The 27,759-nt window shown below is 33.0% G+C and overlaps 2 protein-coding genes and 1 pseudogene across 3 annotated transcripts; all 3 read right to left on the bottom strand.

The window, feature by feature from the left end:
• Window positions 1-3,515: 3,515 nt before the first annotated feature.
• On the bottom strand, window positions 3,516-9,040 carry LOC142616456 (phenylacetaldehyde reductase-like). Of its 2 annotated transcripts, none has more exons than XM_075789309.1 (6): window positions 8,672-9,040; window positions 6,693-6,862; window positions 5,762-5,953; window positions 5,042-5,204; window positions 4,091-4,277; window positions 3,516-3,856 (listed from the first exon to the last, which is right to left on the bottom strand). In XM_075789309.1, the coding sequence occupies exons 1-6, from the start codon at window positions 8,790-8,792 to the stop codon at window positions 3,712-3,714; spliced, it is 978 nt and encodes a 325-aa protein (XP_075645424.1). In that variant the 5' UTR covers window positions 8,793-9,040; the 3' UTR covers window positions 3,516-3,711. The 2 variants fall into 2 exon arrangements, with proteins under 2 accessions (XP_075645424.1, XP_075645425.1); XM_075789310.1 differs by having other exon boundaries at window positions 5,762-5,847; window positions 6,743-6,862; window positions 8,672-8,930.
• A 4,291-nt stretch (window positions 9,041-13,331) lies between these two features.
• LOC142615765 (structural maintenance of chromosomes flexible hinge domain-containing protein GMI1-like) lies at window positions 13,332-22,915 on the bottom strand (annotated as a pseudogene).
• Window positions 22,880-24,630, bottom strand: LOC142615764 (KIN17-like protein). Its single transcript, XM_075788592.1, has 2 exons — window positions 23,332-24,630; window positions 22,880-22,972 (listed from the first exon to the last, which is right to left on the bottom strand). The coding sequence occupies exons 1-2, from the start codon at window positions 24,480-24,482 to the stop codon at window positions 22,954-22,956; spliced, it is 1,170 nt and encodes a 389-aa protein (XP_075644707.1). The 5' UTR covers window positions 24,483-24,630; the 3' UTR covers window positions 22,880-22,953.
• Between the last annotated feature and the right edge of the window lie 3,129 nt (window positions 24,631-27,759).

Raw genomic sequence — 27,759 nt, 5'->3', positions numbered from 1 at the left:
TATAATTTTGTTAGTTAGCAACATTTCCAAACTATTTAGGAAACTAGCATCTCGAGTCTTTTAGACTCGAGTTCACTATAGCAACTCAAGTCCCTAAGACTTGAGTTCCATGTGCTGGCAGAGCTGAGGTGGAAAAATTATTCATGTGGAACTCGAGTCTTAGTTCCCTAAAGACCACAAAGAACAACCTAAACAGAAACCACAAACCATGAAGATCAAACCCAACAAACCACGAAGATCAAACCTATAAAGAAACAAAGATCAAACCCTCAAAGAAGAAACAACAAACCCAAACAGAATCCATGAACCACGAAGATCAAACCCACGAAGAAATGAAGATCAAACCCATAAAGAAGAAACTACAAACCCAAGAAGAACACAACGAAGAAGAAACAACAAAGGCTCTAGGAAGATCAAACCCAAACAACAACGATCAAACCCAAACCGTGAATATCAAACAAGGAAGATTAAACCCAAACAACGAAGATTGTTTCCAAACAACGAAGATCAAACCATGACAGCGAAGGCGACTAAACCCAGGTGGATGAAGGCTCCAACGGCGGCAGTGAAGGCTTCATTTTCTTCTTTGGGTCTTTAGGTTTGTTGATGTTCCTTCGTTTTCTTTTTTGGTCTTTGGGTTTGTCGAAGTTGTTCCTTCGTTTTCATCTCTGGTCTTTGGGTTTGTTGAAGTTTCGTTGTTTGTCTTTGGGTTTAGGAAATACTCGAGTTCCACGTGGATAATTTTCCACCTCAACTCTATCAACACCTGGAACTCAAGTTGCTACAATAAACTCGAGTCTAAGAAACTCTAGATATTAGTTTCCTAAATAGTTTGGAAACATTGCTAACTAACAAAATTGTGGCACTCATCCATTCTTAGGTTTTGCCAAGGATGGATATATCCATTCTTGGGATATCCGAACACAAAAGTTGAAACAGTACCTTCCAGACCATGCAGATGAGGTATGCCATATATATATATATATATATATATATATATATATAGTGACATTTTATATATTTATTTTGTTTTGTTCTTTGGGCATTTTGATACCTGAGTTGGGATTTATTATATCATTTGGAAAGGTTTATGCTGTCGAATGGAGCCCGGATGGTTAGCCTCGGGCAGTAAAGATTGAGTATTGAAATTATGGATGGGTCAGATTAATCGAGAGAAAATACATGATTGAAATATCAAATCACAATCATTCAGAAACTTCTATCAGTGTGGAGCTATTGGCAATAAATCAGACACAATTATACATTGATTGGTATGCACTGCACTGGAATCATTAATTGAAGAACTAGGAACAAGGGTGGTTATTGAGGAAAGCTCCTTTGCAACAGCATTGCAGTATTTCAAGCACTCATTCTTGTTTCCATAGATTTGGTGTTTGAATTACAAGCAGCTCCAAGCATATGATATTTGAAGATGAAGAGTATAAAAGCCTATTTACTTGCCTGGCTGTCCTTGTGACGTGTCTTAGGAGTAAGGATATAAAAACTGACAACTTTTCTTTGTTTTGATTAAATTTCTCAAACTTTTAGGTTGAGAATTATCCCTTCTCCCTCCTTTTTGTATTGGAGAGTTGTAGATATACTGGAAACTTATGGTGCTGTAAAGCACCACTTTTTTGGTTATTTATTGGTTTTCATATGTTAGAGATATATTAGACGTATTAGCCCAATGTAATAGGTTCAAGCCCACTCTTGGTTGTACTAGTAGTCTAGGGTTTAGTCGTTTATATATACTCATGTAACCTTTAAGGGATTCCTCCGTAGATGTAGGCTGACAAGGCTAAACCACGTAACCCCCGTGTTCTTGATGTTCCTATACTATACTTCCCCTTCCGCATCCACTCTAACATATACAACATGACATAACACATTGCATTGCTAATAATATATTTTAACATCATATAAATGGAGACAAATGATATGCCATGTTGTTCTAATATTACAGTACATAAGAAACAGTAATAAGGGCAATGAAGAAGAATAGTTTATGAGGACCTATATTTAAAATCTACTTATAAAATTCCTTTAGGTACTCCTTAGGCCCTCTCAATCATACAATAAACCCAATAATATTCAAGGACTAACACAGTTCTTGTACTGAAAAAATTTTTAAAGGTTGTTTTATTGGATAAATAAGTAGGTCCATCAACTCCAATCTATGGGGCTTAATCATTACTTGATACATATTTAGATAATAACTCTCATCATTTTCATTCTTTTATTTTATGTCATGTGAGGCATTCGTCTTTTTTTTTTAATTCTTGAAGGTTGTTGTATTGGACAAACAAGTAGATCCATCAATCTATGGGGTTACTCAGTATTGGAAATATATTTAGATAGATAATACCTCCCATCATTTTCTTCTTTTATTTTATGTCATGTGAGGCATTCACCCTTATTTTTTTTATTTTGGTTAAAGTACATTTCACACCTATAAGTTTAGTTCATTTTATTTTATTTTATTTTTTGTCCCCTTAACTCCATATCCACAGAAATCATCTTAATAAATCCGACGAGCTCTGATATTAGATGATGCATCCAGTTAAGGTAGCAAAATTGTTAGGGTGTCATAGAACAAGTAAATTCAAAGGCTAAAAACGGTGCAATTCTGGGATATTGATAATTTTTGTCAAAGTTAGCTTGCTTTCATCATATTTTTCTTAATGCTTATAAAAAATTACATAATCTAATTTGTAATATACCCACAATAAATGCTAGATAGTTCCTAGGACACAAGTTTCAAAGTCATATTCTCATATACTCCACACCTTACTAGACAGTTGGATCCCATTTTCAAAACAGAACTTCGAAATTAATTCTAATACCACAAAGAACCAATTTATGCTCTTCAAACTGCAGCTCTACATTGCAATATATTTATAGTTTTAGACACGAATGTGTGCATTTTTGTAGAGAAATTGTATTATATGATCTACAAGTGTTCTGAGTCATAACCATTCTTTGGGCCGGGCCAAAATGGCCATATACCACTATTTGAGAAAATATGTATGGATCTACCACTGTTTGCAAAATATTTAGCAATCTACCACTTTTTTTTTTAAATTCGATTTTGTGAAAATTGAGTTTTCCATGGTACTTTGAGTACCATGAAAAAATTTTGAAATTTTTTGATGTAACTTGAGTTCACAAAATCGAGTTTCAAAAAAGTGGTAGATTGCTAAATATTTACCAAACAGTGGTAGATTACAAAAATTTTTCAAAAAAAGTGGTATTTGGCCATTTGTTGGTAGAAATTGGTGGTAGAAGATTCAATTATATATTTGGAAAAAAAAAAGTTAATAGAGGAATGGGAATGTATGAGAACTTTTGCAAATCACATCCAACCCTTTGAAATTTTGAAGTAAAAAATCTTACCATACTAGGGAACTGAGCAATTTGGAAACCACCAAGCACTAGTTAGACTGACACTTTCCATATATTCAAGACATTTCCCAGATGACTTGAGTTTTTAGCTCATTAACTCTAGAAAACTTGGATTTTAAATTCAATATCTCATTTCCTGATTGAGTAAAACTTGATTTAGAAGTTTTGTAGCTAAAATATTTCCAAAAGCATTACAATTTATATATCTTAACATAATGGGAACCTTCAAGCCCAACAAACATTAGTCAGGATGGGCAATACACAAATTATTTGTACTTATTTGGATCACTTCCCTTTTAATAACATAACTCAGATAGTAAGGATGCCATTCTCCTTGAAGCTTTCAACAGTGTCCCTAACACTCACTTCCATAGGAATGAAGCTAATACCCAAACTTTTGGCCTTGTCTTGGGATATCTTGTATAATGGTTGCAAAGGCTTGTCATCTTCACTTCTGCCAAAAATAAAAAATACAATTGACTCTTCTTCAACTTTTGTGATGTGTAAGAACAATTACTATGGGTGACAAAAGCAAATTCTTAAAAGAAAATTTTATTTGACAAAAGAAAATTATTAATTGAACTAATCATTTAGTTAAATGAAGCATGTATTCCACTTGAGTCATACTTTTCAGTTACAAAATGGCACCAATAAGGGACATTCAATATCATGCAAATAAATAACTCACTTTTCAGGAAGCCGCAAACTAGGGTAAAATTTGTGCAATATCTTGAAAATTTCAGAATAGTGTGTAACTCCTCCAACTATACAATATCTCCCACTAGCAGCAGGATTCTCAAATGCCTGAATATGTGCATTTGCAACATCTCTAACATCAACAAGTCTGTATATTCCATCAGGGAATGTTTGAGTTCCTGCACAAAGGAAGGAGTGAACAAGTTAATCAATAGCATTATATGGAATGATGTAGCTAGAGAGAGTAAATTTCAATAGGCCAATATGGTTAAACACACAATTTTGATCAGTTGACCATTTTATCAAATGAATATGCTTGGAGATCATTGTTGAAACAATTCACCTTATATAGCAAGTATACCCTGCATTCAGTAGATGCTGATTATTGTCCTCAAATTGTACAAGATATATATAAGTTATAAAGCATATTCTCAAGCTGTGTATGTTGAGATAAAAGCTTTTTTTTATCCATGGAACATAGGTTGATCCACAACCTATACATTTCAGGTGGCATTAGTGGGCTTGGCACTTGCAAATCAAGGTCAAGTTTAAAACCTCCTTGTTTTCAAATGAACGCTTAAGTAAAAGAGAAATTTTTACATTCCATGTTAAGAGGACTAGAATTAAGTAAAGCCTCGTGTGAGAAATAGGACAAGTAATTTCCGGAGAAGGAGTAAGTCTCGTAAAACAGTCACTTACCACTCAAAAAATACCTAGTAAGTACTAATGTTAGCTCAATGCTCATAGACTCATAGTATTCTAAAAAGTTGTAGCACTCACAATTTACTGGAATAGGCCTATATACACCTATCATACTTACTTCATCCTCTAAACCAGTTATGACTTTAATTTGTCATATGATATGCTAATCATACTTGAATATTTAGAATTTATGTAGAAAGAAACACAATACACGTAGTCCTCATTGGTTGCAAAAGAGTACCATGTATGATCTTCAGAAACCCCTCAAGACTAAAAGTAAGAGTTGGCTGAATGAGTGGACCAATTACAAAGCCTGGATTTATTGTTACCAAGTCTATACCATTCTCTTTAGCAAATGTCCAAGCAGCCTCCTCAGCCAAGGTCTTTGCAATCATATACCATTGCTGAAAAAACCCCAAACTATTAAATGGGAACATTTCTTGGTCAAAAAGGAATGAAATGTAGGACTAAAAAAAATATATGTAATATGTCTATGATATGATTAAGAGCAGCATGGAAATCTATAAAATTTATGTTTACGTTTGGAAACATTGAAATCTATAAATTCAACATATGTCCGATTCTAGAACATGAAATAATTACTAGGTACTATAATTACATTAATATATATATATATATATATATATATATATATATATATATATATATTTTGAGAAAAGTATGATTACAAGAAATAGTAAAAAGAGCCTAGATGCTGACATGGATTTCTTACTGAGAAAGCAAGTTAACAAACCTTGTGATGATATTCTCTAATGTTTCTCAGAAAACAGCTATACTTATAGGACTAGATATATAAAGTCAAAATATTATAGCTCTTACATTTCTACTTTCTAGTAAATCATCATCAAAACATTATCATAGATTATTCATTAAAACTATTTTAAGATTAATGCTATACAATAGTCCTATTAAAGATACACTTAAAAGGAAATACACACACCTTCAACTCCTCACAAGCAACTGGATCCGAAAACCACGTCTCGTCAATGACCACATCAGGGGTCAGTGGTTTTTTGTTAAACATAACTGCAGTCATAGAAGATGTTACAATCACTCTCTTGATAGAATGAACTTTTGCACATGATCGAAGAACGTTAAGTGTGCCCTTCACTGCTGGATCAATTAATTCTGACTGAAATATTTAAAAAAAATGTGAAAGTAGGTCCCATATGAATAAATTTATGAAAAATATTGGATAAACTGAATACATTTCAATTGTCAAGTTTATCATGTAACAATAGTGTTATTGTGTCACTTTGTAGAATTTCTCTAATGTCGTTGTGAATAATTTCTAGAAACAATCTAGCAATTAAATCTAAAAACGGTACTTTCAAAATTTTTCCAGTTGCAACAATGTGGAGAAACAAATGTAATTGCAGACAACAATGTTGAAAGCGTGAAACATCCTGTTTCTTTGAGCAGCAGTTAGAATACAAATTGAAAATTTTTTCGGAAGGCATTGACTTAGGTATCCTTCTTAGGAGTGGAGGAGTCCTTTAGCAAATAGAAATAGTTCTTTGACAATCTTTATGATCAGCAACCAAAAAAAAAAAAAAAAAAGAATCCCCTCCAAAGTCCCTGCATTAGAGAAACCTACACTAAAAACAATTTTCTTCAATGTCCTCTCTACTTCTGGATTAAGACTTGAGAATGCTTCCCTAAAATGTTTAGTTTAAGTGCTTATTTTTGTTGGTCAATTTTCCCCATTTCACTATATTGTTTTAACGTATTGAACATTTAAGAATCAGATGTTGCTAAAACAGTTTAGCTGGGATGAGATCCTTAAATTATTCACCATATTGACAGAGAAATGATCACAGTATATAGATTATACATTACACAAAGGCAATAAATAACAATACAGGATGAACCTGTGGGTCACTGGCAGTGAAAGTAATGGGGGATGCTGTGTGAAAAACACCTTGGCATCCATCAACAGCAGAATCAAAAGATCCTTCTTCTAGTAAATCTGCTTTGAATAACTGAAGTCTTTCTTTAGCCCCATCAAGTGAAAGTAAATGCTCTGTTTTCTTTGGATCATCTGTGGAATATACATGCATGAATTTCAATTGGAAGGCTAAATTATTAGCAGCAAGCACTGCATGAAAAATAAAGGTAAGAAAGAAAAAAGTGAAGTTATAAAGCACTATGTGCTTGCTATAGGGATTTTGAAAACTCTGCCTTAAACAGAGGCTTATGCTTGGGGTGTGGGGTATTTCTACAGAAGTTCTTGATAAGAAAGCTTGAGCAGGGAATTGATCAGTGGTTTGTTTTGAAGATGTTCTGTTTTCTTATGTTACAGAACTTAAGTGTGTTTGCTGTTGGTGGAAAGGAGTAGTAATCTCTCTCTGATATTTGTATGTGTTTCTGGAAAGATTTAAGTTAGTCCTTTGGTTAGTGATTAGAGCTAATCTGTGTGGTATTGTACTTTGTTACTTGTTAATAATATATCTCATTCATAATTATTAAAAAAAATTAAAATGTAAAGAATAAGTGTGCCTACAATGCAATATAATTGTGAGTTTGTGACCAAACCATGTAAAAAATCTACGATTAGATCCTATACCATTTCTTCTATGTTCATAAATTTTTTGCCATAATTTTTATCACATATTTAATGTGATCGATTGTGAGTGATAAACAATTACTTTTACATAAATCCACCACTTTTTTTCTACCACTAATAATTGACTACATCAAAGTTGTGACAAAAGTTCATGTCTATGTTTCCTATATAAGATGAATCGTGCCGAGGCTATCATTTAGTATGACAATTAGTTTATCCAACACACAATATTGAATAGTTGATGCACCACCACTTGTATGCACTTCATGTGCACAGATTCACTATGGTCACATGATAAGCAAGTTACAAATTTTCAAAAAATTAAATACTTCCGGTGTATCATTTTTCACAGTGGATCTGTGCAGACTATTAGCTACTCACTTTTGGCCCCAAAATAAAGCGGGTGGGGTCATTTACCACAACCTATATGGGTGTGCATGAGTAGCTCCCATTCCAAGGAAGCAATCCTATATTGAATAAAGCATGATCGGCTTATTGTGTATAAAACTTATCCAAATCAAACGAAGTAAAAGTCAATTCGGTTTTGCTTAAATTGTATTACATATATCAATGTCAGTCTAAGATGAGTCAGGCCAGGCCTGGTTGGGTTCATACTAAGAACCAAACTATATTCACTTTCCCATTTTAGCTAAAGCCATAGGTAACCATATTGATAGGCATGCTCATAGTTTACACATACTAGGATCAAGGATTCTCTCATTTCAAATATCGTTCATTTCATGGTCTCAAAATTAGATTTTGTAAATCTAGAACAAAAAAAAAAAAAGTACAATTCTGACACCCCGTTAAAAATTTTAAAATAATATAACAGTCCATATACATATAGATAAAATAAATAAATAAAAAAGCTAAAATGAAAATTGTATCCTTAAATATGATAGATATTCATTTAAGTCTTCTAATTTTGCATTCTTTCAATTGAGTTTTCCATATTTCAAATTTATTTAATTAAAATTAAGGTTAAATATGCATTTAAAATAAAAGCATTTTTTGAAAAAAAAAATTATCACATAAAAAATCTATATATATATACACACATTTATTAATTTTACAGATTTTTTTCGGAAAATATTTTTTAATGGCAATTTTTTAACAAAATTAATCAGAAAACTTAAAAATTGAAGTAAAATAAAAAGATTTAAATAAATTTCATTCAAGCTTAAGGTATTATTTACATTTTAGTCAAAAAGAAAAATTTAAAAAGTGCATGCAGTTTCAGTTCATAGTAACAGGTTGAAACAAATTGGAGAGAGGGGCACTGACTTGTATCACGAACTGTAGCTCTTACAGTGTATCCACGTTGGAGCAGGTGCTTGACAAGCCATGATGCTATGTAACCCGAAGCTCCAGTTACACACACCACCTTCTCCTCTCCACTACTCATCCTCTCTGTGACGCTCTCTCTCTCTCTCTCTCTCTCTATCTATCTCTCTCTGTGTCTGTGTGTTTTAGTGTGAAGCTATTGACTTGGTTGCGTGTGTGTGTGTCAGTGTTTGTTGGTGCTTTTATGGTGAGGAGTGATAGCAGGTATATATAGTGTTATATATAGTGTTTGTCCGAGACAGGACCGCGTGATGAGTGGCCTTATTTTCTTGTTGTTGAGAAACATGAAGGTAAGAACCTTTTTCCTCTTTCTTTATTGTTGTTTCTTGTTTCTTGTTTATATCTTTCTTAGCCTTTTTGTCAGCCGCCTACTCTATTGATGGATGTGATCAAAAAATAAAATAAAAAATAAAAAACTCTATTGATGGAAGTTACTTTTTTGTTTGTAACTTTAGTCGTTAGCTACATAAAAAGTGGGGGCCTTTTTAGTGTTTTTAATTCTCAACTCTGTGGGTAGGGTAAAATCGTATGGGGGAATTTCTGTCTTTTCGCCTAGATGCTTCTTCAATCTTGCCGTGTGTGCCTTGTCATTTTCTTCTTCAGCTGCTCAATTTCTTCACAGCCGCAAATAGAGAAAACAGTGAGATACAGAGAATGAAAAAAAATAAAAAAATAAATAAAAATATTCAGCTGTGAGCTAATCGATAGAGAGAGAAGAAAGAGTAAAATAGGCAAATGTTTTTGTCTATTTGGTCTTGCATGTTTCTTTGTTTATCTATATGCACACAAAAGTCAATTTTTCCTCCCAAATTTATCGATTGATTGGTTTGTTTGTTCTGTGTAGATGGTTTACACTTCTATCCTTAAAATTAAAAAAAAAAATTTAAACAGTTAGAGAGTAGGTCTTTTGGTCTTTTATCCCTATTTTATTTGATCTTATCTCTTTGTTAGCTTTTTTTGGTCAGCCAATTACAGTGTTCAATTTGGTATTTTAGTTTTCACATTATGCCTCACTGTAAAATTAATCTCTTTCTTCCTATCACACACACACACACACACAAACACATAATTTATACATGCATGTTATTATTAGCTTTGTTTTATGATGATATTTGCTTTGGAACTTTGGATGCAGATCCAGCATTCATGAATGCAGCCGCGATGGGTAACCAGTAATATATATATTCATAGTTTTCTTTTATTTACATGCACACAAACTAATTGATGCAAAACCTGAATGTTTTCTTTTCAAAGTTGTATTTAGAGGTTGCCTTAATTGCTTCTGTTATGAATAATTTGCTTTGTTTGTAGAGCATTAAGTTAGTTAACCAAAAGAAGATTGAGGTCTATCCAGAGAAACATATAATGCTTTGGAACGGGTTATGGAATACAATTGAAATGGGATTCCTATTGTTCTGTTTCCCATTTAAGTTATTGACTTTTTTTTTTTTTTTTCAGTGAGTAATGCTTACTATACATTTTAACACTGGTCTTCACATGTGATTCTTTGATAAACCATTCATTTACAATTTAGTTCTATAGCTGCATTTCCAATATTCTTTTTCGGTTCTGTTTTCTCACTTCTGCTTCTCGTCCTCTGTTCTTTTCTTCTCAAATTGATAACGGTGGTTGGTATTAGCAAAAACAATGGGCGCTCATTAGAGCTGATTGAAGTTTCTTCAGCTCTTCTTTGTTGGTTGACAAGGATGTGAGTAAACCAAGGTAAACAGTTGGAATCTCTACCAATGGAACATCTAAGTCTTTGTTGTCCCATCATTATGAATATAATTTTGTTTAGAAGTCCTTTGCCATTGATGATTAGTTCTTATGCAATTCCCTGTAGCATCTCTGCCTTGTTTGGAGAGGTAGATTTCGACTTGTACATATGGAGAAAGCTGTGTATGAAGGTAATGTTGAGGGTGGGTTGCAGTATGAACTATGTATTCTTAAGAGCAAAAGGCTTTTTTGTACTTGTAATTGAGTTTTGAAATGTAAAATTTTCATTTTTAAAGTCAGTATCCCATTGTATTCTGTACTCGCAAATTTATAGAAAATAAAACTTTATATTCCATTCCTCACATATTAGAAATACTGATGCTAAAAAATTTAGGTGTTTCACATATAAAATGATTTACATATTAGCTGTGTTATAAATAGTTTCTATATTTGAAATCATATTGTTATTCAATTCAATGACAAGATATTGAGGGAAGAGTAAGGGTAAGAGTAAGGCTGTTTAACATAATCTCTCCAAACTTTGTAACATTGTTACATAATTCCTCCAAAAATCTTGTAAAAAAGGGAGATTTATGCACTGAACTTGAATATAATAACAACAAATTATTATTTAATATAATGGCAAGCGCGTGCCTTGCACGTGCTTCCCCACTAGTTTTTTTTATAGTACCTAGAAATGAGTGTTATATTGTTGGATTTTACTAACGTGGGTTATAAGGGCACACAAATAGTATACTATTTTTTGAAAAAGTTTTATCGGGAATTGAAAAAGTTGTAAAACTTTTTCAATTTTTCATAAAATATTTCCAAAAATAGATGGCTTAATGTGTGCCCTTAGGGCACACATTAACCGGACCTTATATTATTTTAATAAAACCCATATTCTAAGAGCATATGCAGGCATGTCTAAATTTTAAATTTTTGTATGTCTAAATTTTTGTTATTTTTTGACATTAAACAGTAATATTTACAATAATCTTTTTTTTTTTAAATACACCTTTCAATAAATTCTCTATTTTTTCTTCATCTCATTTAAATATTATTTCTTCATTCATTCTTTATTCTTTTTTAATCTTTATTTATTCTTCCTCTATTTATTCTCAACAATTATATTTTTCAATAAAAAGTGTTACGTTCAAAATATTTTTTACAATACTTTCACAATAATCATAACAAAATCGTATGTAGAAAGTTGTTACTAGTTCTAATTTGAACACATTATTGAAATTATTTTTTTACTCACCAATATTAATTAATAATAATCTATTACTTAAAATTTATTATGAAAATATTGTGGAAAGATTTCTCAATGTCATTTCTTATTCTTTATATTATTTCTCCTTTCTTTCATCCATACGTTTCTTTTTTTTTTTTTCTTTTTTTTCTCCACTTTTTTCTCTTATTTTTCTCCACCACACACGTATACCTACTCCCATCTCTATCCTTCCCTTTCTTTTTCTTCTTCTCCTTGATTCCAGAACCTCTCTCTCTTTCTTTCTCTAGCTCTCTCTTTCTTTTATAAATTTGGAGTGGAAGGAGCGGCTTGGCACAGTAAACGCCGTTGTAAATGTTTGTAACCGTGGTAAGAGAAGAGAAAAAGAATTGTTTTTTATTGAGTAATATGATTTTTTTAAGTAGAAAAATTCATTTGAAGTTGCTACAATATTCTCTAGATCAAGACAACTATTGTAGCAAATTCAAAAAAAAAATTAGGAAAGTTTTGCTTTTAGAGAAACTATTGGAGTGAGTTTTTGGTGTTTGTTCTCCAAAATTGGTTTTAGAGAACTTATTGGAGATGGTCTTAACTATGATAAATTTATTTTGATCAATTTTACTAGACTGTAGCGCCTATAATTTTTTTTTTTCTTTCTAAATTTTATTGAAAAAAAAAACAGTTAAAAGTTATATTCAATTCATAAAAGCTACTTCAAATTGATATAAACTAATTAAGAGAATATCCAATAGCATCTATCTACCCTCCCTCGGCATTTGTTTTTAGAAATACTATATTTCACAACACTTTCTTCGAAATAATACGTTTCCCGACTTTTTCATTCAATAAATATTGAGTGATAGGTCATTACAGGATATTATTAATGAATAAAAAAGTAGTTTTAATAAATTCAAATTAAAACCAATAACTTAACGTCTATGATTTATTGTAAAAATATTATCAGTTTAACACTTGTTTTTTTACAATGTTATAAACCAAAACCTTGTTACTTGAGCATGACCTGAATGCTGGCCCCAAAAATTGACAATTAGACAGCTATATGGCGACGGGAAACTACTGTCTGGCATGTTATCTTTCAGTGCATTCTTACATGACAAGCTTGTAAAAACTAAAGAATGACAAATAAAATACTTTTAAGTGTTGCAACTTGCAAGGTCTCAAGCCATTTGATGACATCTACCAGTGTCGGCTGGAATTAGGCCTTCAATCCACGAACAATGGTATTGTTGCAATGTACATGAAGTTGAACCTAAATTGGGTCCTCAGATAGATGTAATTGTGATGTTCCTGTAGGGGCTGACTTTGGTTTAGGTCCTTTAGAACACCACCAAAAGAAGGCATCTGAAGGGTTTCTTTGGTATTTTTTTCAAGTATGTACTCACAGATATAACATAATAGCAATTTCTTCCCGTGGTGCACAAAGTATTGCTTTTTACTTGGAAGTTGGCTCTTTTGCTATTTTTACTTTTTCTAGAAAGCAACTATAATAGATTCTTACATTTTGTTATAAAGTGAAAGTAATGATAGGGTCAAGCAAAAAAGTAAGTAATGACACAATAGAATTTACGATATATTTGCTATCAGCTTTAGAATTTTACATGCCTCCGTGACTTGGGCAAATATACCATCAAAGAAATTGAATTGCTATATTGAGTTGTATATGTGAATTCTTTCTACAAATAAGACATCTTCATCAGTGGACCTGGATTCACTAAGAAATGTTCCCTTTACATCTGATCAGATACCTTTTTCGTTCACTTATCCAACCCTATATGCCTATTTTATGAGCAAAATAATAATAAAGTGCTAGTAATTCAATACCTTGCAATTGAAACAAATCTTGCTCGACTTCTTCCTTCCTTTTAGTATGTGTATTCAGTTGCTTCTCTAGATTCCCAATGCGAAAACCAATTTGAATTGTTTTATCCTCAAGTTTCTGCATAGAGAAGCCATCAAGGCAGGGAACTCAATTAATGACAGTAGAAAAAAAATTTAAGGAACACCGATGCATTTTTATCTGAAAATATGAAATAAAGCTGAGGTTAATGGCTGTACCTTCTCATTATTTATCATGGACACCATGACTTTTTCTACTTGCTTTAGGGAAGATGAGTCCTGAAGGAGCAAGACATTTCCGTCTATAGATGGAGACTGAATATCATCATACTCCACTTTTGGAGCTTGCACAGAAACCTGCTCATAAAGCTTAACAATCATAAATGTAGAACTCCTAATCAAATCATAGTCACTGCAAAGTTGTGGTCACCTGAATACTCAAATTTAGCTCTGGGTGACGAGAATGAGAAGCTTCAAAGCAAAACATCCCATTCTTTTGAGGGAGGGGAATAGCAGGAACAATGCAGCGCCCATGTTTAAAAGTGGACCGAATAGATTCCTCAGTATTGAATGACTCTGACTTTATAGTGAGAGTGTGAGATTGCCCATACTTATCTTCATCATGAATAGTCTCATCAACATCACCCTCAGAGTTGACAATTTCAAAAATGATATTTTCCAGGTCAGTACCAGCAGTACAAAACTCAGGTACCTAAAATTACATAAATCATGAATTTGAAAGAATAATTCATGGTAGATACAATATTTTAAAACCTAAAATACCAAAGCAAGTAATTACTAACCCTTGATGCAATCCTCACCTCCCTTTTTTCAATTTGAAGCTCTTGCTTGAAAACAACTTCACGGCCTGATAAAACAGACAGTGAAGCTGCAAGGCAAGGTTGATAGAAGGAATTAAACCATAATTCACTCACAATATGGTTGTTAATGAATACTATCTAGAAAATGGTATTTAGAAAAAGGAGGTAAGAAATTGTTACAGCCCTCAGCTTCCATATTCCATTTATATAGGAGAGTTAGTTTTTTTTTTTTTTTAAGTAAAGGAAATTTTATTCAAGAACTTAATAATGAGTCACCCGACTATACAGGAAGTATACAGTCAGGGACCAACATAAACAAATACATAAATTACAAGCATCCATCAAATCATAGACCGAAAAAATAGAATGACTTCCTATGATAGACATCCAATCCGATAGAGTCTTAAAGAAGAAAAGTTTTAAACTAGCTATAATCTATTCAGAATCTTCAAAACACTGGTTGTTTCTCTCCTGCCAAATGCACCACATCAAACAATGAGAGACAGCCATCCAAATAACACCATTACGATGATGACCAAAATTTCCTTGCCAACAAGCAAGGAGCTAAACTACAGTCTTTGGTGGGGACAACTTACCATGGAAATATTCCAAACTCCGAAGAGTACAATACAATAGTACAAGTTACACAATAGTAGCTCTATAACAGTTGCCCAAGCTGGAGCAAATATGTCACATTAGCCCATCTTGGAACAAATAGACTCTTAGCAACCTTTTACATAATGACTAAATTCACCATTTACTTTTAGGAAACTATGAAGTAGTCATTTAACTATATTACTCAAACACTCTTCCTCACATGTGGGCCCAAACCTTAATAAATAAGGTCCAAAATGAGGAATATTTAAATTCTTAAATGGGAGGTAGAGTGGAGATAGGGTTTAAACTTAGGACCACCTACTTTGAGACCATGATAAAGTACCTCTTGTTTCAAAAGAATAAGTTGCAAAGAAATTGTAAAATTAATCAATAGTAACAACCAATCGTTAGTCCCAAATTTTTCAGGATTGGCTAAGAAACGATGAATTCGATCATTTAACCAAAAGCAACAGATTGTAGGTTTGTGTCCGGCAATTAGCCTCTCCAATAAATTGGGTAAGGCTATCTACCAGGATCTCTTCTAGCCCCTGCAAAAGTGGAAGCTTTGTGCACTAGTTATGATTTTTTTTTTTTTTTAACCATACTATTCTAAAACATATGGAACAAGAAGTCTTGAGCAACATCAAGGAGTTGTCTATTTTTGCACTCAACAACACCATGTTGTTGGGGTGTGTGAGCATAAATAGTTTGATGTACAATGCCTTTGTCATATAGATAAGAAGCAAAGGATGCCTTTTTGAACACACTATAAGTATTATTTTGTGCTAAATATACTGATATAAAAAATATAAAAAATAAAAATCTTCTTTGCAAAAAAATCTCCATTTGCTGCTACAACAGAATCTGCAATTAATACCAAAGCCTCAAAAGCCCCCATTTTATCGATTCCCTATCTCCTGAAACAACCAACAACTATCTACCATCTTTACTTACCAATGAAAACCCTGTACAGTTAAAGCTTAGTCACATCTTATGAAAATAAACAAGATTCTTATAAAAATTCATATCACCTCTAACAAAAAATGGCATTTCATATTTTAGAAATAATTATCATGCTATTTCAAATATATAAAATTTTAAAATAGAAAGAATACAATTTATTCCATCCAAGCCTAGAGGACATGGACTTAAGTCACTTTTATACAAACCTAGGGGAGAGGAAGTGCCATTTCCTCCATAGTTTTTGAGGGAGTGTCATTTCATGAAACCTCAACAAGAGTCGGTATAATTTACCCTTTTTGGGGGGATAAGAAAAGATATATGCCCACTGTGGCACATGAACCATGATTCAGGTGTCAAATTTTCTTGGTCATTATAAAAGGCTTTAGTTAAATTCATATGGTATGGGGTATTTTTTTGTACAAGGAAACTCAAATTTTATAGGTCATCTCCTAAACAAGTTTCACAAGATCAGTACAACGAAAGAGAAAGCTGACGAAGAAAGGATCATACCTTTACTTCCAAATCCTGCTATCACTTTCAAGAGGCCACCAAGGTTAATGCATCCATTATCATCAACCTACATAGAAAAATTCTCTAGTTATAGTGAAATACCATAAGACATCAGTAAGCTTAAATTTCAACTCCTTGAGCCTTAATCCCAATTATTTACTTAATATGCTCAGGATGTCAAATAACATACCAGAAAAATAAAAGCAACCTCACCTTACGCTTGGGACCTATTTGATCTGTTTGATCTAGCATATGAAATCCGTCCACATCCAACTGAACTTCCAAGCCTTTTGACACGTGATTACCATATGCATCAAACATCTGTAGGAACACACATTGACTAAAAGAGTTAGAAATTAAGACCAAAAATGGAGATAGTGCAAGATACATGCTCTCATTGTCTACCAAACAGGATCATGATCTACTGTTTCAAGGTTGAACAACAAATCTTGTACTGAACTCTATGCAGTAAATCCAATTAACAGAGAAGAAGTGTTCGTGTGGTTTATACCAATTAGTTAGGGTTATGCTTAAATAAGTTGAGTATGCTAGCATAAATATCCAATATTGTTTATGACATCCAATTGAATAATATCTGAAGGCGGAAAAAAATAAGCCTGGAAACTTTAAGTCAATTTATCATGCCCAGATTGGAGCCAGGTACTGCATGCTATGACAAACTGCAGTATGCCAAAGAAAATACCAATTATGAAGGCTTAATGCAAGCCATAACACATTGATGTAATTTTTATGCCCAAAGTTATCAAATCATGTATCTTATCATGTATCATGTATCTTCTCATAAGCTTATTACATTTTTTATATATAAAAAAAAAAAAACAAAAAAAAACAAAAACAAAAAAACAAAAACAAAAACAAAAAAAAAACTAGAACAACCAAACAAGGTTAACTACAAGACAGAGATATTCCATACCATATCTGCCATGTAGAGGGTGCAGTGAAGTTACAAACTTCCAAATATGGCAACATCTAAAATTCAATGGAAATGAAAATAGTGCACATGTGCTGCGCTGTCAAGCCTATTAAATTTGTATGTAAAAACACCAGCTGTAGAAAAGTTGGTAGAGGGAAATAGGGGCTGGATTATATCCAAAACACTTAAAATTTCAAGCGTAGTAGGAAGTGATGGCCTCTAAAGCTTTTGCTCTATCCATGCAGTTCCTCTCAACAAAAATTTTCATTAAGGAAACTGCTATATGTCTGAAAACCATTCATGGCATGCATAGAGAAGTGTAGTAGACATTGATAAACGAATTTTCAAGCTGCGTAAACTCTTAAAAGTTCTGTGATAAATACCTCATTGACCACATAAATTTGTCGATGAAAAAAAAAAGGAAATTGAAACAAATAGGGATATGTATGCAGTTCTAACAAATTGATAAATGATAACCTCAAACAAATTGCGTATAGATACATACACATTACACAGTATGAGTGTGTCATTGTCATATAAGAGGCTTCAAAAGAGTTTTAAAATTGTGTGAGTTGGACTAAAGTTATTCAAAATTAATACTTATTTTCTGGTTAAGGTTGGAGATATTAACATCTTGTTGTTCTTGAAGAAAACCAATAGAAACACGACTTTTTATACATCATCAACACAAGGAACTAGCCAATCAAGCCAGCCTTTTTTTTTTTTTTGGGGGGGGGGGGGGGGGTAAGTACCATCCAGCGAGCCTCATACTGATACGAGATAGAAGACATGAAGTTTTCAAATTACATTTTTAATTTAAAAATGCAACAATTCCCATTCAAGCAGATAGCTGAACATGTCTTGGAATTGTCACAGAAACATGTCATACAAGTGTGTTTGTGAAAATGATAATACTTCCTCAATATACCTCTAATAGGAGCTGCTTAACCATGCAGCCTGGAAGCAGTCTGTTTTCTGACATTGGTGGCTGGGCCTTGACAAGCTGTAAAGATCCAGGACTAACTGATACAAATAAAAACAGAATATGTAATAAGAATGATAAATGTAGCAAAAGAACGAAAAATTTACATCTCCCAACACCACATTAGAATGGGCTATCTCAATGGAGCATTATAACTTGACATGGAACTGAGACTGAGAACAATTCCTTCTCTGGACATATCATCAAAGTCGCTTTATAACTTGGCCTGATATTGTCTGACTCATTGCTTTCAATCAGTACATCCTGAAAAATTAGCAAACTGGACAATATTCTAACAAAAAGCATAGCTACATTTAAATGAATATGAGTGCAATGTATTCAAAAGGGCATGTAAAATATGTTCACGTGAAACATACCTTCACTTTTGGGGTTAATTTATCACGTGAAAGTTCAGTACTCATTTTCTTAACATGGACAAGCACACCCTTGATTGTATGAATTTTGATCCTCACTTTGGGAGTATGTGTTAATGTAGTTAGATTGTCATAAGAGTCAAAACATCCCAAATAGAAGGGTGGGAAACATCAACCAACCCTATCAAAAAAGTTCATAATAAGAAATGAAAATAATAAATTATAAGTTGAATGTGCAGATAAAAATGCAAGATTTAAATCCTAAGAAAAAAAAAAGAAAAAGAAAAAGCCAATACAACAAATTCACAGGTGATAATATAGGTATACTACATTCCATAAGGAGTTACTCAATTTATAATATGTTAAAGTAACATTTATGTCTCACCAGGTTCCAAAGGGAATGTTTCAAAGAGAAAATTCATTAGCTCAATGGATACAAGGTATCGTACCTCACATTATATTGTGGATTCTGCTCACCATCCAAAAGCTCCCACTTGACCACCTCGGAAGATGCCTTAACTAGCACTCTTTTGATACAATTATTACAAGTCGAATCCTTCTGATAGACAAAATTCAATTACATCAGATTACATGATTAGACTCAGATTTAAAAACATATATAATATCATAAAAGACAAGACATGACAATAGTTCCTAGGTAATACTTACAAGAGAGAATTTCAATGTATAAAGACCAGCCTTTTGAAATAATTCCGGAAACTTGCAACCCAAAGTAAAGATATATAAACCATGAAATCCTTTACGTGATGAAGGTGTTACACACTGAATAAATATGGTGAGCATCTTCAGGATGCTCAGCTACTTTTAAAAATTTAATTTCCATAGACATCTCTAAATTGCTCTTGACAATATACTTCTGATCCAAGTTTTTTGAAGTAAAAGAAGAAACAAAATTGGCAGGCCGTACAACCGCCACAATTTCTGTTGGAGGAACTTGTCCTGCATGAACTGGACCATTAACAGGTAATTCCTGCGACACCAAAAAAAAAAAAAAAAGTTATTCAACAAAAGTACGTGAAAATGCTATGTTAGAATAATGCTTAAGTAATTAAATTCACCCTTCCCTATCAGCTTAAGTTTTTGGGATAAGTGGTAGTTTAACATGGTATCAAAGTAAGTGATCTTGAGTTTGAACCCTATCTCAGCCCTACCTGCCATTTAAATGTTCAAAATTGCATGTGTTAGAGCCTACTTATTGATGAGGGGTCTAAGCTCACAATTAAGAAGCAGTGTCAGAAAAATGGTTCAGTGGTTAAACTCACCATTTCCCATCAAACATAAGCTTTTGGGACAAGTTTTAACATGCTCTGAAGGAGGGAATAATATGAAAAATTTTGGTATTCCAAATTTTAAATTTTCAGATATGTTTTTGTTGTTCTCTTCCTCGGTAAACCAAAGAAAGAGGAATATGGATTCCAAAAGTTACCATGTTCCAACATATATGAAGAGAGAGCAGTAAAGAAGAAATACAAACCCCATCAACCTCCAGATCTAGACATTGTTTTTCACTCAGCAAACCAATTGTTGAAGGAAATTTCTGGCGTAGTTTATCAAGCTGGTGGTTCCACTCAATCCTTTCAATAGCAAGGCACTGATGTGAATGACTCAGGATTCAGAAAATTGTTCATTTACATAAAAAGTTGGAAGAATTAAGGAAAGATAAATAAAAAGCAATGGCAAACCTTTCCAGAATCAATCACATCAATGGGTAGGGATAAAGAGCCACGAATATCAAAACTGGGATTCCCATCATTGATTCCAACGATGCAGGCATTATCATCTGACAGTCCTAGTGGCCTTTCAAGCCCAAAGTAACAAGAGCGTTTATTAATGAGAAAATTATTCACGGAGTCACATTCATAGACTGGGCAAAAAACAGATAGAGTTGCGATTGCAAAAGAAAAAATACCTGCATAAAATTCAAGCTTCCCCTAATGAAAATAAAAAACAAAAAAGAATGGTCAAATCCATATATTGAAAATGTTATTAAATTCTACTAAAATTCCAGTTGAACTCTAGATATCTTTGAGACATAAGACATGACAATTTTATTGAGGGGATAAGCACAACATTTGTCAATAAAAATAAACTTAGGGGATAAACATATCAGCTATATGTTCAGTTTAAACATTAACTACTGAAACATAGAGGCATGGTCAAATTCAAAGACTTTATATGCTGTCAAAGAAATTACTTACCACCCACATCACCTTTACATCCTTCAATCAGGAAGTATTCTAGTGTTGCATAGACATTGTTTTTATGGCACCCAGCACATGCTCCCTTGAGAACCTTGATTTTCTGACCAGATTTCCATGATTTTCCCTTCCTCTTTGAAACCTGATGCACCCTTATGACTACAAGTTGAAATAACCATAATTAACTAGCAACATATAAAATCAGAAAGAGAAATTGAAAAATTAAGGAAAAGAAGAAAGAATGTAGTCAATAAAACTTTGTCTAACTTATAGATTGTTAGGGCATCCAAGCCAAATGCCCAACAAAACTGAACCAGAAGCAGGAGATGCAGGTTTAGAACAGAAACTAAAACAAAAACTGAAACCGAAACTGAACAAATGGGGGTACTGAAGATTCGAACAAAAGACCTACTAGTCAAACCAAGACTCTAATACCACATCAGATCATCCAATCCAAAAGTTTTAAGATGTCAAAAAGCAGGCTATCAACGTATATTAAACTTAAAAAGTACAAACTCTGACAGAGAAAACTACTCCAACAGAAGATGAATTAAAACTCAATATCATACTAGTTTGGAAATTAAACGGTCTATCCCTTTATGCCTACCCTCTGACGAAATTCCAAGTGCCTTTTTGTTTGCAGGGTTGACAACAAGAACAGCTTGACCCTCGCCAGAGCTTGATCCTCGCCAGAGTCAGTTTCTTCATCATAACGCTCATGCATCTGAAGAATCCAATCTTGATACTCTCTCTCCAGTTGCAAAGGAGTCAACAGTTTTCCGTCTCTATAAATTTCAACATTGACCTCTACAGGTTCAAAAAATTTTGATTGAGAGGAACATACAAAGATCAACATAAATAATTAATAAAGAGTTCTTTATTGTGATGGCAAAGAACATTACCCTTTTCCTTTTCTGGCGGCTTATTGCCAAAGTTCTTTAGAGCAGTAGTAAAGGGATTATGGTGAGCTAGATCAGTCTGGAAGAAATGCAAACACTAATCATTGTTTAAGAAAAAGGAAAGAAAGTTCAGAAATCAACTATTTGTTAAAAAAGTACACATCTCCCTTGATTTAACTTTTTTTTTTAATTCTTGGCTTGATTACTATTGCATATAACTACATAAATCTGTTATTTGCATACGTATGAAACTACCCATTTACATGTTATGTGTGAGCAAGCCGATGTAATATTTAGATATATAACTGAAACTTATTACATTTTCATTCCTTTAGCATAGCCTAATTATCACTGGATGGCTGGCAGCAGGTGAACCAAAGTAATTGCATGGACTATACCTCAGAAAGAGAGAAAGAGAGAGCATCATTGTTTAGTTTTTTCATGTCTATAAGACACATGGGAATGAACCAAGATAAGGAAAATGGGGGACATTCTTGTCACACACACGTGCAAGTATTAGCATTCCATACCTTAGAAGGTGTTGGATTAAAACCAGCATCAGTGTCTGCAACCAGAAAAGTTTTTGGTCAAGCATTTAACTCCCAATTTGTAGTAATTATTATTGAAAATCATATATGTGGCAACTTATAATAAACACAACCACCCTACCAACAAAGCATTTAACCCTTAAGCAACATCTCTTCAGTAAGTGGGATTTATCTCCCTTTTTGTGTCTGAATTCCATAAAAGGAAGCCATGTCTGTGGCAAAGCAAGAGTGATAGATACATGAGACTCACCCAGCAAACAGCACTTAGAATAAAGACAAAGGCATATATAAGATATACATACAAATGGAAACCAAAAGTTAAAACAATGAAATGTCAAAAAATTATTGAATATCTGAAAGTTCATCATTTAAGCCACCATCCACTGTGATTGAACAGTAGCCGACATCAAGTGGCTCTCTGCCCTGCTGCATCTTGACAAAACAGCAAATCATCTTCATTTTCAATAATTCATAGACATTACAAGATATTTCTGATATCAGATTCCTTACCTCATACATAGTTCTCTCATCCAATTGCCCTAAGCGTTTGTTAGGCAACAACTTCAGTTCACACGAAAATTTTCCATCTACAAGATATGGAGTAACAAGATTGGACATTTACTTACTCGTAAAACTGCCATTTTAATATACTAAATTCCCTTGTTAATTAGTTTTCTTTAAAAATAATTCTATAAGGCTAGATATTCTATTAGATATCTAATTAATGAAACTAAATGAATTCTAAAACAGGGTTCTCCATTATTTCCTTCACAAACAGTATCCAAGTCATTAATCCAAGAGAAACATACATATTTAAGAACACAAGAAACATCATACATACATTCATTCAACAGATTAAAGTTTCTTAACAGAATGAAATTTTGACAAACAACTAAAAATAGCCAATATATATAATCCATTTATCATTTTTTCTAATCAAACTCACTGGGCAAGTTTACAAATATCCTCATACTCAACAGCTTTAAGCACTCTACCAACATAAGCACCCTTCTCTATCTGCACCTTGGTGCAAAACTTCTCCGTATCAACCCCCAACAACTTGGCAATCGCGCCACGATAAGCCCCATTCACAATCTTCACGAGTCCCCCAATTTGGGGAATCACGGTCTCGAGCTCCAACTGATCAACTCTCAACACATGCTTACTCTCAAGCATCTCAATTTCCCCAACATACTTATCAATCACTTTCTTCACAACCCCTTTTTGCTTATAGTAACCCTTCTCGGCCAAAGCTTTGCTCATAACCTTAACAACAATTCCCTCACACAACCAATAGTCCTTCCTATTAATCCTCTCCTTCTTCATCTCCTCCTCCCTCATCATCTCCCCCAAAACCGACTTATTATTATTATTCGTCTTCGCCACACTGGCACTGGCACTGGCTTTGCTATCGGTTTCCATTTCATCAAACACCAATTTCCTCTCTTTCGGCTTCAAATTCGACGATGCGAGCTTCAAACCGATCTTGACACCAGCTTCGGGTTTCAATTCCCTAACAGGTTCAGGTTCAGGTTCAGGCTCGGTGAATAACTCCGCGGCTTTCTCGATCTGTTTCTGAATCTCTCTCTCTTGCTTCTCTTCCTCAGCCAAATCGGCCTTGATTCGCTTACTTTTCAATCTCTCTTTGAACAAAGTCTCCGAATCTCTATCTATATACGTAATGAACCAACCTTTAGGGGTTTCGTCGACCTTACACTTGCCGGTTCGACCGAGATACTTGACGAACTCAGTGAGCGTGGCCCACTCCGTGGAGTTCATGTGGACGTGGTGGCGATCGTTGATGTACTCGTTGTAAACGACGGTGGCGGCGATGCGACTGAACCGGTGGCTACGCTTCATGTGGTCCAAGAAAGTGCTTTCGAATTCTTCGGAGTATCCTTCGACGATTCGGGTCGGGTTTTGGCCGAACACCTCCATCTGACGCTGGTGGCTCTCGCTCATACAGTGGCACTTGAAACCGTTCTCGTCGCGACATTGCTTCTGGCACATCTGGCAGTACCATCGGAGCTTCTGGAGCCCCTTCGCTTTGATCCGATTCGCGATCGCTTTTGGGGTTAGGAACTCGTTCTTCCCCATTCGGATTTGTACCTGTGTTGTACTGTGATGGATTTGATTTCTTTGCCCAAAATCAACGAAGAAACCCTAAAATCCTAATCCAATTTCCCCAAATCTGGTTCCAAAGAGAGAAAATAAAAATAATAAAAAATAATTTAATTGTACCATTTTAGTTTATTAACGTGTGTTTCTAATTGTACCATTTCATTCATTATTTTTTTTAATTTTTTTTCATATTATAATTTTAATTATTTTAATTTAATTTTTTAAATATTTTAAAATTTAAAATTTAAAATTTATAGGTGTCATTTCATTCTTTCTTTTTGCTGCTATTTTGCAATTGGTTCCTTCAATTTATTTTGCTTGTTTTTTTGTTGTAGGAATGTTACATTCTTTAAGGTGGTATGTTTTTGCCTGAGTTGACTTCAATTATGCTTTGCTTGAGTTGGCTATAGATGGGTTGGCCACATCTTTCTGCCACTCTATCCTTATCTAAGACCATATTCTTTAATTAACATGTTTTTTTAACTACTTCTATTAGTGTTATTTAGGTCTTCTTCTACATCTCTTTGTTCCCTCAACTTGAGTCAAATCGCTCTTCTTCACTAGTGCATTAATTGCTCTCCTTTGCACATACCAAACCTTCTCAAATGATTTGTTATTTCCTTGAATTTTCACTTTATTCATCTTAATATTCTCATTTCAACTACACTTATTTCATGAAGACGTAGTTTCTTGATAGCCCAACAATATATACACACACACACATATATATATATATATATATATATATATATAATTAGAAAGATACTATTATAGCTGAAAACTATTAATTTAAATCATAAATATGGAAGAAAATGAAATATGTTTTAGTTTGCTTCATAACTAAACCCAGCGTTGTGCAGAATTCAAAAAGGCAGCAAATAAATAAAGCTAAATAATTGAGACTATGGTGGCAAGATATCTAGTGATTGATCAATGCTTTGATCTTTAGAGTAACTCCAGTAGATTTTTCAAATTTTTGTACTGTTTAAATAATAAACAGTGACATTTACTATTTACCTACCCACTTTTTCAAATACACTTTCTAACATATTATTTATCTCATTTAAATATTTTTTCTTCATTCATTGTATTCTTTTTTCAATCATCATTTATTCTTTTTTTAACAACTATATTTTTCAATGAAAAGTGTTATGTTCACAACATTTTACGCAATACTTTCACAACAAAATTTATATGGAAAGTTGTTACTAGTTTTAATTTGAACCCACCACTGAAATTATTTTTTTACTCGCCAATAATAACTAATAACAATCTATTACTTAAAATTTATTGTGAAAATATTGTAAAAATATTGTGGTATTATTTTTCTTTCTTTCATTTTATTTTCATCCATACACGTTTCATTTCTTTCTTTCTTTTTTCTTTTTTCTTTTTCTCCTCCACACAAGTGTCCAATCTCAATCCCCCCTCTTTTATTTTCTTTTTCACCTCAAGACCATTCCAGCAACCTCACCATTTACTTCACTTCAAAGAGAGAGAGAGAGAGAGAGTGTTGCTCATCCACCGCCCCACCGCAACTCGTCATCCTCCCCAGCTCTTCTTTGTTGGTTGACAAGGATGTGAGTAAACCAAGGTTAACAGTTGGAATCTCTACCAATAGAAAATCTAAGTCTTTGTTGTCCCATCATTATGAATATAATTTGTTTAAAAGTCCTTTGCCATTGATGATTAGTTCTTAAGCAATTCCCTGTAGCGTCTCTGCCTTGTTTGGAGTGGTAGATTTTGACATATACATATGGAGAAAGCTGTGTATGAAGGTAATGTTGAGGGTGGGTTGCAGTAGGAACTATGTATTCTTAAGAGCAAAAGGCTTTTTTGTACTTGTAATTGAGTTTTGAAATGTGAAATTTTTATTTTTTAAGTCAGTATCCCATGGTATTCTGTACTCGCAAATTTATAAAAAATAAAACTTTATATTCCATTCCTCACATATTAGAAATACTGATGGTAAAAAAAATTTAGGTGTTTCACGTATAAAATGATTTACATATTGGCTGTGTTATAAACAGTTTCTATATGAAATTATATTGTTATTCAATTCAATGACAAGATATTGAGGTAAGAGTAAGGTTGTTTAACATAATCTATCCAAACTTTGTAACATTGTAATATAATTCCTTCAAAAATCTTGTAAAAAAGGGAGATTTGTGCACTAAACTTGAATTTGATAACAATAAATTATTATTTAATATAATGGCAATCACATGCAAAGCACGTGCTTTCCCACTAGTTTTTTTTATAGTACCTAGAAATGGGGGTTATAGTGTTGGATTTACTGATGTATGTTTGAAGGGTACACAATAGTATACCATTTTTTAAAAAAAATTTATTGGGAATTGAAAAAGTTGTAAAACTTTTTCAATTTTTCATAAAATGTTTCCAAAAATAAATGGCTTAGGGTACATATTAATCGGACCCTATATTATTTTAGTAAAACCCATATTCTAAGAGCATCTGCAGGCATGTCTAAATTTTAAATTTTTGTATGTCTAAATTTTCGTTATTTTTGGACATTAAACAGTGATATTTACAACAATCCATTTTTTTAAATACACCTTTCAATAAATTCTCTATCTTTTCTTCATCTCATTTAAATATTATTTCTTCATTCATTCTTTATTCTTTTTAATCTTTATTTATTCTTCCTCTATTTATTCTTAACAATTATATTTTTCAATCAAAAAATGCTACGTTCACAATATTTTTTACAATATTTTCACAATAATCATAACAAAATCTTATATAGAAAATTGTTATTAGTTCTAATTTGAACACACTATTGAAATTATTTCTTTACTTACCAATATTAGCTAATAACAATCTATTACTTAAGATTTATTGTGAAAATATTGTAGTAGAATTTCTCAATTTTCATTTCTTATTCTTTATATTATTTTTCATTTCTTTCATCCACCACACACGTATACCCACTCCTATCTTTATCCTTCCTTTTTTTTTTCTACTTCTTTTTCTTTTTCTCTTTGATTCCAGAACCTGTCTCTCTTTCTTTCTCCAGCTCTCTCTCTTTCTTTTTTAAATTTGGAGTGGAAGGAGCGGCTTGGCACAGTAAACGCCGTTGTGAATGTTTGTAGCTGTGGTGAGAGGAGAGAGAAAGAATTGTTTTTTATTGAGTTATATGATTTTTTTAAGTAAAGAAAAATTCATTTAGAGTTGCTACAATATTCTCTAGATCAAGACAATTGTTGTAGCAAATTCAAAAAAAAAATTAGAA

This window comes from Castanea sativa, chromosome 11 (assembly GCF_040712315.1).
Source record: "Castanea sativa cultivar Marrone di Chiusa Pesio chromosome 11, ASM4071231v1".
NCBI classification, from domain to species: domain Eukaryota; kingdom Viridiplantae; phylum Streptophyta; class Magnoliopsida; order Fagales; family Fagaceae; genus Castanea; species Castanea sativa.
Note: the sequence above shows the minus strand (reverse complement) of the source record. Positions and strands in the feature narration are given on the sequence as shown.

What these genes read in the sequence shown, in the direction of transcription:
- LOC142615764 (XM_075788592.1), bottom strand. Translation starts at nt 24,482, where the DNA reads ATGGGGAAGAACGAGTTCCTAACCCCAAAAGCGATCGCGAATCGGATC.
- LOC142616456 (XM_075789309.1), bottom strand. Translation starts at nt 8,792, where the DNA reads ATGAGTAGTGGAGAGGAGAAGGTGGTGTGTGTAACTGGAGCTTCGGGT. An exon ending in AGCTACAGTTCGTGATACAA is followed by an intron (nt 6,863 to 8,671) that starts GTCAGTGCCCCT and finishes TATATTCCACAG; the next exon opens with ATGATCCAAAGAAAACAGAG. An exon ending in GTTTCTGAAGATCATACATG is followed by an intron (nt 4,278 to 5,041) that starts GTACTCTTTTGC and finishes TCCTTTGTGCAG; the next exon opens with GAACTCAAACATTCCCTGAT.